The sequence below is a fragment of the Chaetodon trifascialis genome, chromosome 4, assembly GCF_039877785.1.
Source record: "Chaetodon trifascialis isolate fChaTrf1 chromosome 4, fChaTrf1.hap1, whole genome shotgun sequence".
NCBI classification, from domain to species: Eukaryota; Metazoa; Chordata; class Actinopteri; order Chaetodontiformes; family Chaetodontidae; genus Chaetodon; species Chaetodon trifascialis.
Window position 1 is genome coordinate 12,438,324 of NC_092059.1, and position 15,833 is coordinate 12,454,156.

Consider the following 15,833-nt stretch of genomic DNA (forward strand, 5'->3'; position numbering starts at 1 on the left):
CCAACTGAAGTTCATCAACCTTCTATGTGTCACTGGGTTACTCACTTCCTGCCAGGTCATAGAGTCAGCTGGTGGTGTCTCAGCACTGACTAGCTGCTCTATTTATACAGTCAACATATACGTATATATGAGTGTGAGTGTGTGTGCCAGCTTCGGGAGGTCCATTGGTAAGAAAATTTACTGTCTGTAGCTCAGACTAAGAGCAGAACACTCAAGGCTTTCACACATCTCTAAGTGAGTTCATAAACACTACAACAACTGGCCATATAAAGGCAAAATATTTCTTTTCTCTCTCCACTAATTGGCACTCAGACTTACTACTGCTCCTCCTCTTCCTTCTTCCTCTCTGGGTGGAGCTGTTCTTTAAAGGTGGGTGAAGAAGACAGAGTAGGAGGTAGGAGACAGTGAGTAAGACCTGGTAGGCTTATTTCACTTCTGCTAGTGACTGTCAAACAACTCTCGCTCTTATTGCCATCTCCAGCTTAAGTTATAATGAAGTTAGAAGAGCGCTTGTTTCACGCAACTTTTTTTTTCTCTCTTTCCAACTTGGCAGAGAGGTGCTGTTCTTCATTCTTCCTGCAGGCTTCCTGATTGTGTACACTATTGCTCTTTTTAAAATTGTGCTTGTCTGAATTATAGCGTATAAAATGGGCCATAACTTTTAGCGTTAACAACACAGCTCAGTGAAATATTGAACCCCAGACGACTGTCTCGAATAGTTCCTGTGTGACAGAGGATTGAAAATCAGTGCAGCTGTCCAGACATGAACATGTGTGGTCTAAGAAAAGTAAATCAAAGAGGAGCTCAGTCTGAAAATAAATCAGTAAAGTAACATTTCTGTGTGTAGGCAATCTTTATACATCTTACTGATGAATGTACAGTGGAATTTACGACAAGCATATTCTCCTTGACTGGATGGTGAGGTTATGAGGAATGAGGTTAGTGGGACCAGTGTTGATGAATGTTACCGCCTTTACAAAAATGTCTGGTTTCAGGAGCTTGTTAGTTGTTAATGCTCTTCCTACCCACAGTAAGCAGCTAATGAGCTCCTCTCAACCCTCAGCTGTAGTCCTGTGCTGTAACTGTCTTCCTATCAACCCATAGTACGCAGCTAAAGTGCCAGGCTAAGCCTACGCAAAGCAGACAACCCCAGGTCTTATCTGTGGAATGCTGGGCATCCTTGCAGAGGATCTCCTCTGCAGGGAGGAAGCTGCATTATCTCAAAGCCCTCGTCTCCTTTGATTGTCCCCTGGGACTTCTCTCTTTTTTCTCACTTTTAGATGTTTACCTTTCCATCTCCCCGCCTCCTTCTGCCTTCTTTTCTTTTTCTTTGTTCGGTTTCCTCTCTGTCACTACCTTTTTCCTCTCCATACATACTGAGATGAAATTAATTCCATCTTACACACAGATACTGTAGCTCTAGGTTTTCTCCTTTGAAACTAGTTGAGCAGCTCAGGAGTTAAAGTGACAGATTTAAACCAGACAGGACCCATGATGGAGGATAATGTTGATGCTGTCTTTTGTGGTCTCTGCAGTTTTGCATGCCTTGGCATTTTACAGGCTTGCATGTTTTTGGGACTGTGGTCAGCTAGCCTGGCAAATGCACAAGCTCATGAGTCTCAAGTTGCTCTATTTTTCCTCTAATTCTCTACTGTGACCTAAATGATTCCAGAGTAGGCTTTGTTGAAATCTCTGTCGTTGCAGTTGTCCTTTTTAGCATGTGTTAAAAAACAGATTCCCTTTTATAATCATGTATAAACAGAACTTAATGCATCGTAGAGGCAAAAAAAGAGAAAAGGATGAATTAAGGCAGCTAAGATATACTGGGTAAATACACCCAAACAGTTACCAGCAGCATGGTGTGGTTTGGTTTGGTGTTAATTGCTTCTGAAGATACAAGCTGTTGAGTGAGATTGTTTGTGATTATTCTTTAATCATCAAACATTTCCTTGCTTAAACAGAAGAGGAAGAGACAAAACATTGTCTTTGCCATGATTGTGCACTATTGCACATGATTGAAATGAGCTATCTTCTTATCTGAGCTAAATGGCTAATTTGTAAAATGGCTACTTAGTATGTCAGTGTGTATTATTCACGATAACCTCACAGAAGACATGAGCACAAGTGGTTTTTATCTGTCAGTGGAAAGTTTCAGTGAAAACAAACCTTATAATGGAGGAATAGAGAACTTGATTTCATAATACATACTGCTGTCTGTGAGAACCACTTTTCCCTCAGCCTGCTTCTTTGAGTGTATTTCAGGCTATAACATTTCTTATTTTTCAGGTTGAGAAAATAAACTGTCTCTGCTTGAATGATAAAAGTGATGAACTGTAGGACTCAGTGCTTACAGATTTCGACCTAAGATCAGGTTACCAAAGCAGTGCAGTCTGCCTGCCATACAATGATTTATACCAGGTTCCTGTTTCCCCAAAGGGAACATTATTGTTTACACAGCATGCATTACTGATGCAAAGCCACGCCACATGATCTATCATTAGACCAAACTTTACCCAGCTGCTGTCTGTGTGATTCACACTCAGCTATAGATCACTATTCTACATTAATTTTTGTTACAGACTGTCTTAACCTGGATCATATTCCTTTGGCTGTGATCCATTTGGATGTTACACTGAATCAGCCCTGAAATACCTCAGCACTACTGCAAAAGTTGCCTTTGAAGGTCTATGTGTAGGATTTAGGGGAATCGAGTGGCAGAAATGGGATACAATATCCATATTTATGTTTTCATTTGTGTAGAATCACCTGACAATAAGAATTGTGTTTTTTGCTGCCTTAGAAAGAGCTTTTTATACCTATGGAGGGAGTGGGTCCTCTTCCACAGAGTCTGCCATGTTTCTACAGTAGCCCAGAATGAACAAACCAAACACTGGCTCAATAGAGGGCTTTTCATGTTTTTCTTGTTTGGAGCGGCTTCTGAAGGGGAGTGTGAGGCAAGGGGCGTTTGGATGGTTGCAATCTGAAACCTCACCGCTAGATAACAGTCAATCCTACAGTAATCCAACTAGTCCTTTAAATGAATCAGTAACATTGACCAGGTTTAATGTTCAAAACTGGTGATGTAAAACTGTCATCATGTCAGCCTGGCAAACTAAGCACAACAACTGTCAGTAATATGGGTGGATGGTGAAGTCAACTTGCAGTTGTACAACCAAGTATGACTGCACAACAATTTGAGTGCTAATTACAGAGTAGTGTCAGCCATACATGATTTTCTACTGACGCTAACTACTGTACAGTAACTTGTGGTGTGGAAAACTGCTCCTCATACACAGTTCTCTGTCTTCTGTGTGCAGGTTGCAGAATGCCATGTGTTCATGAAAAGGTTAGGTATTTAAAGTTTAGCTTTCTTTAAAACAAGAACGTGAGACCATTTAGCATACATGTTGGATTTCAACTGAAGTTCCAAATGATGTGAAATCTTACTCTTCTTCTACAGCAACTTTGAACAAAATGTTACATTGTGATTGAATCTGTTCTTTCGGGCAGTAAAACCTTTTTTAATGGGGGTTATGGCTGTTCAGAAATTACAGTAAAACTAGTCACATGCTGTGGAGGGATGTACGTACATATGCATGTAAGAATTGGCCATTCATGGCCGTCTGTTTCCAGTCTCTTTACAAACACTTCAAGCAGTGTTGCAGTTGCATGAAAGAGTTCTCAAAGAATTGGCTCTCTTTGACTTCACTGAGGTTTGTGGCATGGATGCCAGTCATGTGATATATCAGTAAATTTGTCTGGCCCCTTATTGTAGCTTTGTTCATAAAAGATCATTCATACAACACTGATGCTGTCAGCATCAGAATGCAATCATTTGCAAAGTAACTGTGTTTACCGAAAAGAGTTTTACAAAGTGTTTTTTACAAAGTAAATATTTACAAAAATCAATCAAATTAATTAAGTAAAACATTAAAAATATTGTCAAAAAGGATTAGAAAGTTATCATGCTGTTTTTTAATGTTTTATGCACCTTTTGATCGGGGCTGTACATCTTCAAGGCAGCTTCACCTCAGTCAGGAAATCAGTAATATTCGTGGTAAGGACTGAACAAACCTCTACTTTGTTCTCAGTTAATCGTCTTCTCAGAACTTAGTGATGGTGTAAGACCTTTGGTGTTGGGACCTTGCCAGGCAGAGAAAATTGAGTTATCTGTGGATGGAGAGATTGTGGTAAAAAGTTTCTAAAGACTATATCCTGCCACTAGGTTCTACGTCATACATCACTGTAGGTGTCTTGTCTGTGAGAGTCTCTAATGTGTAGTCATTACACCATTTGTGGTTTACCCAAAGTGTTCTCTGTATTTGTGTCTTGGTTGCTGTCATTGAGCGGAAGGGTTCAATTTCTGTGCAGCATCTGCAGCTGCAACGTAGGGTGAAGTTTCAGTGGCAAAGCTATTTACATGTGATGTGATGTGATGTGATAACAATGCACTGCAGTGTTATTAAATTTGAGTCATCTCTGCCACTGATGATCCCTGTCCCCAGGCTCATGTGTTCTCCAGAGCAATGTGAATATTCATCTCTTTATTATGCTGCAGTGGAAGTACAGTTTGTTTGTTTGACTGTCGTGTATTTTAAGATGCGAGAGAAGACGCAAACTAGTTACACTGTCATCATTTACCTTTTAGCTTTCTCTCTGTCAAATATCATGGGGTGAATATATCTTGAAGTCTGTCATTTATTACCTTACAGTGTGTGATTTCTCACCTAATTCCTTTCAGTGGTGATTGGCATAAAGGAATAGTATTCTTCCTGGGACTAGAGTCTACAGAGTTTTAACATCTTTCTATGATAAACCACTGATTACACAGAAAGATGTCTGGGCATGAAAATAACTTGATATGACACAGGCCTCAAAAATGATCTGTTGTTCATTTGTAAGGCCTGTGTCCTATCAAACTGTTACATTTACTTGTATGAGCCTCTTTTCTGGGTTAATCCAAGACACACCGCAGCAGCAGAGCTGCATTGCATCCAGAATGTAAAATTTTGATGGTCAGATACCAAAGATGAGCTTCCCATGTGGTTTGGGACTTTGTTTGAAAATGAACTATTTTCTTAGCATTTTAAAAAGCTTGCTCATAGCTGCAATAATGCATTATTTAGGCTTTTAGAAAGCTGCATGCTGTATATTGGAAATCATTCACTATCAGGGATATCTTACACCGTTTCTGCTAGCATTACATTAATGCTGAGTGTTTATTGGAATAGGACAGCAGGTTGTTGGCATGCAAGTCAGTCCTCTCTCTTTCATCCCAAATGTTGCAACTACACAGGTCTCTGCTGTGACCTTGGAAAGCCTCTTGTTATTGTGGTCCAGGGTCAATATGGAAAATAATCATTGTCACTGTGGATGTATAAAAACAAAAATAATTGTCACTGATCTATTCATTTTCAGGTGCTTCGTGGTGAGAGGGAAGCAGTGGATGCGGTATGCTGAGGCCACTCCCCCTGGCTCAGGATGAGTGTCAGAGATGGCGCTGCCACCACGGCAACGAACGCAGGTGGAGGAGGAGGGGGAGGTGGGCCTGCTAGCCCTAATGATCACGATGGCCGCTCATACCTGCTCCAGATCTACCCACGGTTGGCGGCCCAGTCCACCACATGCTGCAACCTTAGGTAAGTGTGCCACAGTAGCACAGCTAAAAAAGTAGCATCAACAGTTAATGCTGAGCTATGATGATGTAGAAGTACTACTGTTATCTAGCATTACTCAAAGTCATTAATTCCTTTCATCCATTTATCAGAGTGCAGAAGGACGCAACAGCAGCCTCAGTCATATCGGACGCTGCCACTGTACTGGGGCTGGACCCTAGCCGCATGTATGTGCTGGCAGAGGTGAAGGAATGTGGCGGGGAAGAGTGGGTGCTAGAGGCCGGAGACCTGCCAGCACAAAGGTTTCTGCTGTGGCCTCGGAAAGCGCAGGAGCAGCACCCTCAGAGCCTCGGCTTTTACTTCTTACTGCAGGTAGAGTTTAGCACGCAGTTCATTTTGCAGTCAGACTCAGTAGATGTGAAGCACTGAGAAAAGTCCTTCAACTGTCTGACTATTGTATTGTGCTTCCTACTGCTTTTTCATTTTTTTTCCTCATTTTTCATTTTCCATGCAAAACAAAAACACGTGGTCAACCTAGACAATGAATTATGCACTAATGAAAAAATATAGTAAAAAAAGCAAGGTAAATAGACAAATTCAATATGTTTCCATTATTGTTTCATTTTTATTCTCTTTTACTTGTTAAAAAAAAAAATAATCAAAACATAGTGTGTCAGTTTCAGCAGTAAAAAGCTAAGCTAAATGATTTTTTTTTTCTTTACCTTTCCCTTATCCAGGAGAGGAACCATGATGGCACTATCCATTACGTTCACCTCCCGTCTGTGACTAAAGAGCAGGAGGCACAGCGGCTAGCTGCCAGGGGCTTCCTTCCCCCTCCACAGGATGACTTTGCAGACCTCTGCAACCTCCCCGTCCTCAATGAGGACAGCATATTAAACAACCTGCGCACACGCTTTCACAAGAAAAAGATCTACACCTACGCAGGCAGCATTCTCATCGCCATCAACCCCTTCAAGTTTCTGCCCATCTACAACCCCAAGTACGTGAAGATGTACGAGAACCACCAGCTGGGCAAACTGGAGCCTCATATTTTTGCCATCGCAGATGTGGCCTACTATGCTATGCTCAGGAAGAGGGTCAACCAGTGCATCGTCATCTCTGGGGAAAGTGGCTCAGGCAAGACCCAGAGTACCAACTTCCTGATCCACTGTCTGACTGCGCTCAGCCAGAAGGGCTATGCAAGCGGGGTGGAGAGGACTATACTGGGAGCTGGACCGGTCCTGGAGGTAAGAAGTTGACATGTATGACAGCAGGATTGGACGTTTGTCTAGCTCTACCCTACCAGTCACTTGACAGTCAGCTAAGTTGTCAGAGTTGTTTCTCTTCTGAACATGTAGGTAACTGGTAAACTAGTGTAAACCACTGTTGCTCTTAGACAAGGTTTAGTGACTTGAAGCAGAGAGTTCATGCCTATTAGGAGATGGGATGGATGAAGTATGTGATTTACAAGCCAATGTCTGCCTTTTATAAGAGCACAACAAAAGAAGAAATGAAATATGCTTTTCATTGTGTTAGTAAAACAATAGTCTGTTCTTCTCGTCTGTCTTTTTCATTAATCACATTGAAGTCACTTCATATTATAAATGATCCATTATAGCTGTTCATGCCTTTTTTATGCACTGACTTCAGTTAGGTGTGAAATGCGTGGCTCTTTTGATGAAGTCATATCCAACAATGACGGTACTTCATCAAAGGTAACTTATCATGTTGCCGAAGATGCAAAAAAAAAACAAAAAAAAAAAACAGAATTATATTTTGAAATTTTTTGTGGGGCAATGATTATCTCTGGTTCAGTGGTTGTGAACGATAAAACATCTCATGAAAGTATTAGATCCCATGCAACAGTGAGCAAATGTATTATCAGGCTGCAAATCTATTGTACTTTTGTGTGTAGGCTTTGCCACTGGGGGCATATGTTAGTGTGTGTGTGGGTGGGTGGGGGGGGGGGGGGGGGGGGGGGTGTATGTGTGTGTGCAGTGCAAAAGACTGAAACATGACGACTACGGCCTCCCCAGAAAGAAGAAACGAAAAAGAGGATGGGAAGTTGCTTTATTAAACCTTCATGAGGCCCCTTGCTTATGAAAATGTTGTGGGAACCTAGAGTCTGTGCTGTTTGTTGGTTTTCTATTTCTATTCCTTATGAGCAAACACTGATGTTTCTGATTATGTTTGAAATGCAAGCACTAATTTGGTCTATGAGTATTAAACATCATGGGTTCTGTTTTTGACCCATAACAATTTGAACGTGAATTTCATCTGGCACCAGAAGCTGGTAATTCTTTGTTGCTGTTTCAGTCAGGTGACTGTGCTTCTCTTCCTGCTTTCTGCTCTCTGAGAAATTGGATGCTTGTACTGACTTGCTCTGTGCAACCGCTGATTGCACAGAATGAACCGAAACTACAGCCAAACTGATGCAGACAGCTTTATCTAAGTTACTGATTTTGATAGGTAGTGTGAGAATATCTGTTTTTGGATATTTAAGTAAAGCTAGGTGGTTGATGATAATGGTGCACAGTGATCAGGCCTGACTCTGGACAGACAGACTGACCAACATGAGTCATATGGACTCTGAACAGACCTAGAGCATCTTCATTGCTCAGTTGTCTGATTAACTACGGTGAACAACTGCCTCACTGATGCACAGGAAGAGGCAGTGGTCATCAGACGAAACACACCACCACAATACACATTTTTATTTGCCCTGCCCTGTCATGTATGAATGTGTGTGTGTTTTTTTTAAATTCAACTGTAAAAATAACTTTGTATGCTAGGCATTTAGAAACAGATACCGTATGGGGTCTCACAGTGAGTGAAGGCTTCTGTCTATAAAGCAGCTCAGGGTATCTTTATGCTGCAGACAGTTAAATAGCCGAGACTCATTCCAAACTACAGCTCTCTGTGTTTGGTGACAAAAAAGGCACTTACACATACATGCAGACAAGTAGACATCTGTTAGCTTTTACATTGTTTAACAAAGAAATTGGTTGCATCGTGAAAGGTAAGTTATCACACAGTATTGCTTTTGCTTGCGTTTAATCCCTGAGCTACGTGGCAAAGAACAGAGTTGACTTCATTTTGTTTATTTTTCATCCCTGTAATGAGAAACGGGGTCTCCTCCACTTTCACATATGGAAGAATTTACCTCTGGTCAGACCTCAAGCAAGGTTATTATTGTGAAGTCATTTTCAGCATTCACATAACTCCCACTCTAATGCTCTGTTATACGCAGTGGTTCACTGTGAGTGCTGTCTCACATTCTATTCTACAGTGTAGACCTCCATCGCTAGACATTTATCTTTGCTTATATTATATATTTTAAACACTGGACTGTTAGACTACCCTGCAGCTCTAGCTCAACTAAATTAATTATAATGTAGTGTGTATGTGAGTTGGTGTATGCGGTGTACTAGGTGACATGAAAGTCTGTGATCTCAGGTCACATTGAGTTTTAGAGTGCTTCCTGTCAGCGGTCTTATCTGGATGTATGTTAGCGATTACAGTTTTAATGAAGGACTAGAGATGAAAAAGATAGAATGAAGTTCTGTCTGAGGATAAATATCAGACTGAGAAGCTCTGTATCTCTGCACAGTCACCTGAATACCTTGTAGGTAAAAAGCAGAAGTCCCAGTGCTTCAGTTTCAGTTTAATAGCCCTCCTTCGTGTTGAGAACTAGTAATTACTCTCAGTCCTGATCTGGAAGTAAAACTCTAGATTTTCTTCCCCAAGTACTGTGGCTAAAAATAGACCTTAAGTCAGAAAAGCTGTACGTGGAATGTGGTTTATTCAAAGTACAAAACTGTGCTGAAAAATGAAAACCCCCTGATCTGTGAAAGTACATTCACTGGAACTCACAATGCTATGGAATAGAACAAAATTAAACGAGAGAGAACTGACGACAAGCTATTGGCTGGACCATTAATGGCAAGAATACAGGGTGAGCTGCCACAGCAATTTGCAGGCATGGTGTATTCATCCATCTTCTGTCATGTCTCTGTCGTCTCCAGACTCTCTGACTCAGTACTGGAGCCTTCACTCAAAGAACTGCTGCTGCTCTAATGCATTTGAATAAGTGCAGCATTGGTCCCTTGATGTGTGTCAGTCTGTCAGAGTCTTTGGTTCCGGACGGCTGATTGAGGCAAGGGGGAAGGCTGGGGGGATGGAGAGATTTTCCCCTCCATCAGCAGAGTTCTGGTCCCTTTGGCAGACACACTGCCACTCTGCTGTTCACTCCCAGAATGCTGTGTGTGCATGTGTGTGTGTGCGCACTTTAGCCCAGTGTAGAGCTGTGGTTGCAGGGGCAGACAGGGAGCCGGGTTCAGTCTTTGTTGGCCCAGTCAGTGGAGGAAGTGGAAGTTGGATTCATCTATGACCAGTCAGTCAATCATCCTGGCTATTGAACAGCTGTACATTTCCCCCTCGCAACATTTTACCCAGAAACATTAAGCTATATGCGGGTGCTGTTGCTTTTAACATTTTCCACACTATTATGAGCTAAGAGACCCTCCCAAGTTAGTTTATGTGAAACGATTCTGTTTTGACAACACCCGCCAGCTTGTGCAGCACACTCATAAGATGGCTGACATGAAACAACTTTACACTTTACAGAGGAAGCAATAACTCCTCCAAAATTATGTTCCCTGCAGTTTCTCTTCAGTCTACCTCTTGTGGTTCCTTCCTGTTCAGTTCCAGTCAGGGCATATATTGAGTGTAGATTGCTATTTTTAGATATGTGAACCAAAATGGAGGATTTTTTTACTTTGACAAAAAGATTTTATTTTATTTTTTTCCCCTGGAATCAGGTTACAATGGTGGAAAATGTGTGCTTTCTGTATTCATCAGTGTGCGTGGATCAAGCTATAGGGGAGGTCTCTAGGCCCGGGTCACACATTTTGAGGAGATGAGATCATTGTTTGTTGCGCTGAGCTGTGCTGTGTTGTTGGCAGATTGAATGGCCCCAACCTGAAGCCATGTGGGGAAAAGCTGCTGTCCTACTTTAATTCATTCTACCTCTTCTTTCTATTCTATATTCTATTCTTTAAATTTCCTTCTTTTGTCTCGACAATAATGCAGACTGTTCTCACTACTTTGTTCCGTTTGAATATATAAGGCCTCTTCTTGCAGAACAGCTCTCAGTGAGGATTTGAGGTGAACTGGTCCAACTGGTTGATCCTCTGTTACGTGGTCCTTTTGGTGTCTCTGTTTTCTTTTGCAAGGCTTTGAATCCTGTTTATTCTTCATGATGACAGAGCCCTCCTCTTTTGCAGTTGGCTGACACAAGGCGTGCAATTTATTGGAGTTATATTTTAATCCTAGGGAAGTACCAATTAAATTCTTCTTGTCGCGATGTATTTATCATAAGACTGTTAAACTAATGTTTCCTTAAAACAGGTTTGAAGTAGACTGCAATTAATAATCCACATGGAGCTTCATTCATGTTCTTACTAATAAATTTGGCAAGTTGACAACTTTGTAATTGCTAAGGTTGAGAAAATCTTAGGGCCTAATGAAGGGATTAAAAGCCTGAATAGGTTGAGCAATGCCGCTCTAGTCTTTGCAGCATTCTGAATAGTATTCATTTCATCACCACATAGCAGTGTGTTATCAGTCAAATTGTTTGGGATAAATGCTTGATACAAACTTTTAGTGTCCTCAAAGATATAAATGGATAGTCTTCTGACGACACCAGGGCTTCTTGCTTGTGTAAATACAAAAAAACTTTTTGTATAAAGTTTGATGTAAGTCATGATTTTTTTACCCATCCAGTCAGTTATGTTACTGATTTAGTTACTGAGGAGAAGATTATCTCCAGACAAGTCATGTAGATAATATATATGCCTTTTTACTAAAACTTAACCACCTAGTCTTTGAATCAAAGTCCCTCCATGTCTCCAGCCTCCTCCATGCCACTCCGTCTCACCACTTCAGACAGGAAGTTCCTATCATCCGGAACCCTTTTTAACAGGAAGTAGCTACGACACAGGAAGTAACGGCAGTAGTTCTCTCTGCCGTTAGCTCAGGGCCTTGAGGGGTGGGGATACACCAAAGTATTGTATTGTTATTCAGGAAGTGCAGAGGAGTAGCTGGCCATTCTGTCTGCTGAGCCATTGTTTATCTCTTAGTTATGGGTTGCACCTCTTTATTCCTTAGCTATATTTGGTCAAGCTGGGTGGCATTGTGCATGAGTCTGGGAAAAGCTGGCATTACTGAGTTTAAGTCACTGCGTCATGCACACGTGTCATTCATTTCTCACACACACACACACACACACACACACACACACACACACACACACACACACACACACACACACATATATACAGTATACAAAGGTCTTACTGTAATCATACCATTCAGAATCATATTGAAGACTAGAATATGCTGTTCCTCACAGGCCAAATACAGCTTACATGTAGCAGCATGCTGCAGGCCACTTCAGGGTCTATTCATGGCTCTCTGACCACACCACAAGCTAGGTTTGATGTGGTACCCATCTAGACATGGGTGGAGCTGCTTGAAATGCCTCCAATCTGGTAAAATACCAGACCACAAGAGGAGCAAAGCTGGTGCTTGAAAACTTTATTCTAACTATTCCAACTTTGTACGTCTTACATCTTCATTACTTGACCCTGTGTTATGTACGCATGCAGGCGGTAGACCAGATAATTAACTTTAAGATTTCTTGAAAACACTCAAATGTCTAAATCAGTTTTACCAACTCTGCCATGTCACAGGGGCAGTTAAACTAGGCTGTAAATGGTGAGCGGTAACATTTTAAATTTTTAATTATTTTTTTTTACAATTTATCTGGCAACTGTTTGCAACTTCAAAGATATTTTGAGAATCTGGAACCAAACCAGCTTTAAATCCAGGCTTGAACTGTGGATGTGACATACACCTGCTGAAAAGCTGTGCACTGTCTGTATAAATACTGGATTTAAATGTTTTTCCCTTGAACAATGACATTCTCATCCCTGGCAGACAGCAAACACCTGTGAGTTCAGGAAAATACCTTTGAGGATGCAAACTCCTACCGAATAACAGGCAAAAAAATGTTTGTTTTTATTTCTGTCCCCAAGGTTTGCACTGAGAGGCCTTTGTGACAGAGTTACATATTAACATACGGCATGCTGAGGTTGCAAATGGGGCAAATTATACTGTGAATTTGGAACTGTAATGACAAAAAGTATGTCAAATAAGACCAACTTGTTCCTGCAGAGATAACCATCAAAATCCATATAAACTGTACAAATAGCTATAATTGTACAAGAAAGACAATTGGATAAATAGTATGTGATACAGGAAATGAGAGGTTTAGTTTCTCAATTAGTCCAAACCGCTTAACAGATTTTAGGGTATGGGTCCAATGGGGATCTCTGTAAGAGTTCGTCAGCAGCTCCACCTTTTCCAGGGAAAAGATGAACCTTGTGATCTGCTTCCCAGCCTTTGCTAATGATCGAACGATCATCTATCACAATCAGCTGTTGCATACTGAAGCTATTTCCTTTTCTCCCAACCAGCACCAATATTATCTAATATTTGGCATTTTTGACTCATATATTACTTAAGTAATCAATTATCATTTGATTTTCCACCAGTGAACTAATTGGTTAATCTCCAATCCTTTAAACACTAAAATCCCTGTATGTAAATCATCTGCAGTGTGAAAGTGTCATCTAACACATCTGAGTTATGTTAGTGAACTGCAAATAATTATATACCCTATAACAGAGAGTACTGCCATGTTATTCTGTTCAAGAGAAGAAATGTTTAGAAATATTATTTGTTTGTGACCTTCATGCAGTAAATTCATGAAGTGGTTCAGTATAACCGCATTCATTGCAACGTTCCCTGTTATTGAATTGAAGCAGCAGCCCCTCTGGGTGCTATTGACGCCATTATTGTACCTCAAAGAATCAATTCTTTGTTAACAATTCAGTTGAGTTAAGCCCAAGGGGTTTAAGTGTAGTTGGTGGGATAGAGTGGCGGCTTGAAGCAGGGCCAAGCATAGAGGAGGAACTGTGTAGAGACGTGGTTGCATTCAGTCACTGCCAACATCATGCGATCTCACCAAAGCATTTTTTGCGTTCATACACAACAAACAGTGATTATTTTCTCACTAAGTACAGTTGATGTTTTGCCTTAACACTGCACCTACCAGTGATTATATAGTTCATTACCTCGCTGCCTGGGTCTCCAGTTCAACCTATAATTGAGGAGTATAAACTTGATCTGGGCTGAAAGGACTTGACTGATGTAGTGGTGGGTGTAGCTGAATGAGTGAGCACGTCCATCTAGAGGTCTGATGAATTTTTGCATCAACGCCTGCCGTTGCGCTCGGAGAATGTGGCAACTGTCTTTGTGGCGGTTGGACTATTTAGAGTCCTTTTGTGAGTGTATCCATGCTGTAGTGAGGTATCAGTGTCGGGGCCTTGGCAGCGCCTGTGGAAACGTTTAACTGAAGCTCTTTTGAGCAGTTAGACTTTGAAGCATGCAGCATGCCTCAGTGTCATAGCAGTCAGGCCTAGAACCCAAGCACCATCTCACTCTCAAGTTTTTAGTGATTACAAAGGAGTTTCTCTCCTTTCTTTCAGTTTTGGTCTCAGTTGGCATGTTGCTTAAAATACTACAAACTGTAATGCTTGGTGGCATTGGTGGAAGTATGACGACTCTCAGAGCACAGAAAGTGAGTCAACGTCAAAGTTAAATTGGTTGTTTCTGTGAACATCTAATCTTGTACACAATATCAGACCATGTCCTTATACAGATCGCGCTTGTTTGTGCAAGTTTATACTAGTCCTAACATTTAATGCCTTTTTAAAGTATATAATTTATACTTTCTCATCTCTGCCCCACTTGTTGAGACAAACAGCTCATAAACTGCACCATTTTACAGACACTCCCCTCATTTGGTTTGTAAGGAAAGATGTGTGTTTGTGCGTGCGTGCGTGCGTGCGTGCGTGTGTGTGTCTGAGAGAGAGGGGCTGAATAGGGATATGAGACTTCAGTCGTGTAGGTAGGGCCCTGTTGAAGTGGAATGTAGAGAGGAGCAAGCTGCCACTGTCTGCTCACTACAGAGAGGAATCAGTTAAGACAGCGTTCTACATCAAGAAACGATCACTGGATATGCATACCCGCAGCTTACAGGCATACACACTGCAGATGGTCCTGCTTTCTGTGTGTGTGTGTGTGTGTGTGTGTGTGTGTGTGTGTGTGTGTGTGTGTGTGTGTGTGTGTGTGTGTGTCTCTCTCTCTCTCTCTCTCTCTCTCTCTCTCTCTCTCTTTCTCTCTCTCTCTCTCTCTCTCTCTCTCTGTCCTTATTTCTCACTCTCCTTTTCTTGTTTTCTTTCCATAAACTCCTTGAGAGCAACCCCTGTTCCGTAAGAGTGCAGATACGACCACATCTTTGCATGTACACACTTTGACAAGCTGTCGATCCACTTCCCCATACCGGCTGAGCCTTCCAGCCAGTCAGATGGTCTGCTCACGGGCAAGGTTGAATACGAAAGATGCTGTGACATGTTTAGCATTCCCTCCATGGTGCAGCGGCCTGGGCTTTGCAGAGATTTCCCAGGGTTTTGTACTCTTTGCTGCAGGGTTTGTGGAGTGGGGGTGATCAGAACAGTCGTAGGCACAGTGGGCAGCATTGAGCATTGAGAGTTTCATTCCAAAATACACTCACTGACCCTCAAACCTGGAACAGAAAAGATGGAATTGTACACTTGAATAAATACATTTTTACACATTATATATGGGCATGCATAACATACACAGAATAATATTAGAATTAAAATAAAATTCAGAAAATAATGCAAGTGTGTGGTACACACATATGCGTACAAGCAGTGAGAGAGAGAGAGAAGGCCCAGTGAGTGAGCAGGTAGGAGCCTTGTCTAAGCAAGTCCAAGTTAGATGCAAGATAATTCTGGTCATGGATAAGAGACAATTGACAACTGCATCTCTTTCATCATCCATCAACAAGCAACAGCTCTTGCCTCATACTTCCCTCGTGTCTCAAAAACGCTTCAGAGTCCCATTTTGGTTTGATGGTTTTCGGTGCACTGATAAACTTAAAGTTGTCGCAAAAATGGTATTGTTGCAAAAGAAGAAAAGCTTTAAATAGACAAATGAAGAGCCAATGCAAGACTGGCAGGTCAACTTGAGCGGCAGAAATGAAAATAGGTCAACGGATCATCCTAA

General features: G+C 41.4%; 1 protein-coding gene across 7 annotated transcripts in view; it reads left to right on the forward strand.

Annotated features, from left to right (window-relative positions):
• LOC139329873 (myosin IXB) overlaps positions 1 to 15,833 on the forward strand; it is a 56,371-nt gene that overhangs the window by 13,836 nt on the left and 26,702 nt on the right. For all 7 annotated transcript variants that reach the window (XM_070960470.1, XM_070960465.1, XM_070960471.1 and 4 more), the window contains exons 2-4: positions 5,419 to 5,639; positions 5,768 to 5,987; positions 6,353 to 6,862. In XM_070960470.1, the coding sequence (XP_070816571.1) occupies positions 5,482 to 5,639; positions 5,768 to 5,987; positions 6,353 to 6,862 (888 nt within the window). In that variant the 5' untranslated portion in view covers positions 5,419 to 5,481. The remainder of the gene's footprint in view (positions 1 to 5,418; positions 5,640 to 5,767; positions 5,988 to 6,352; positions 6,863 to 15,833) is intronic.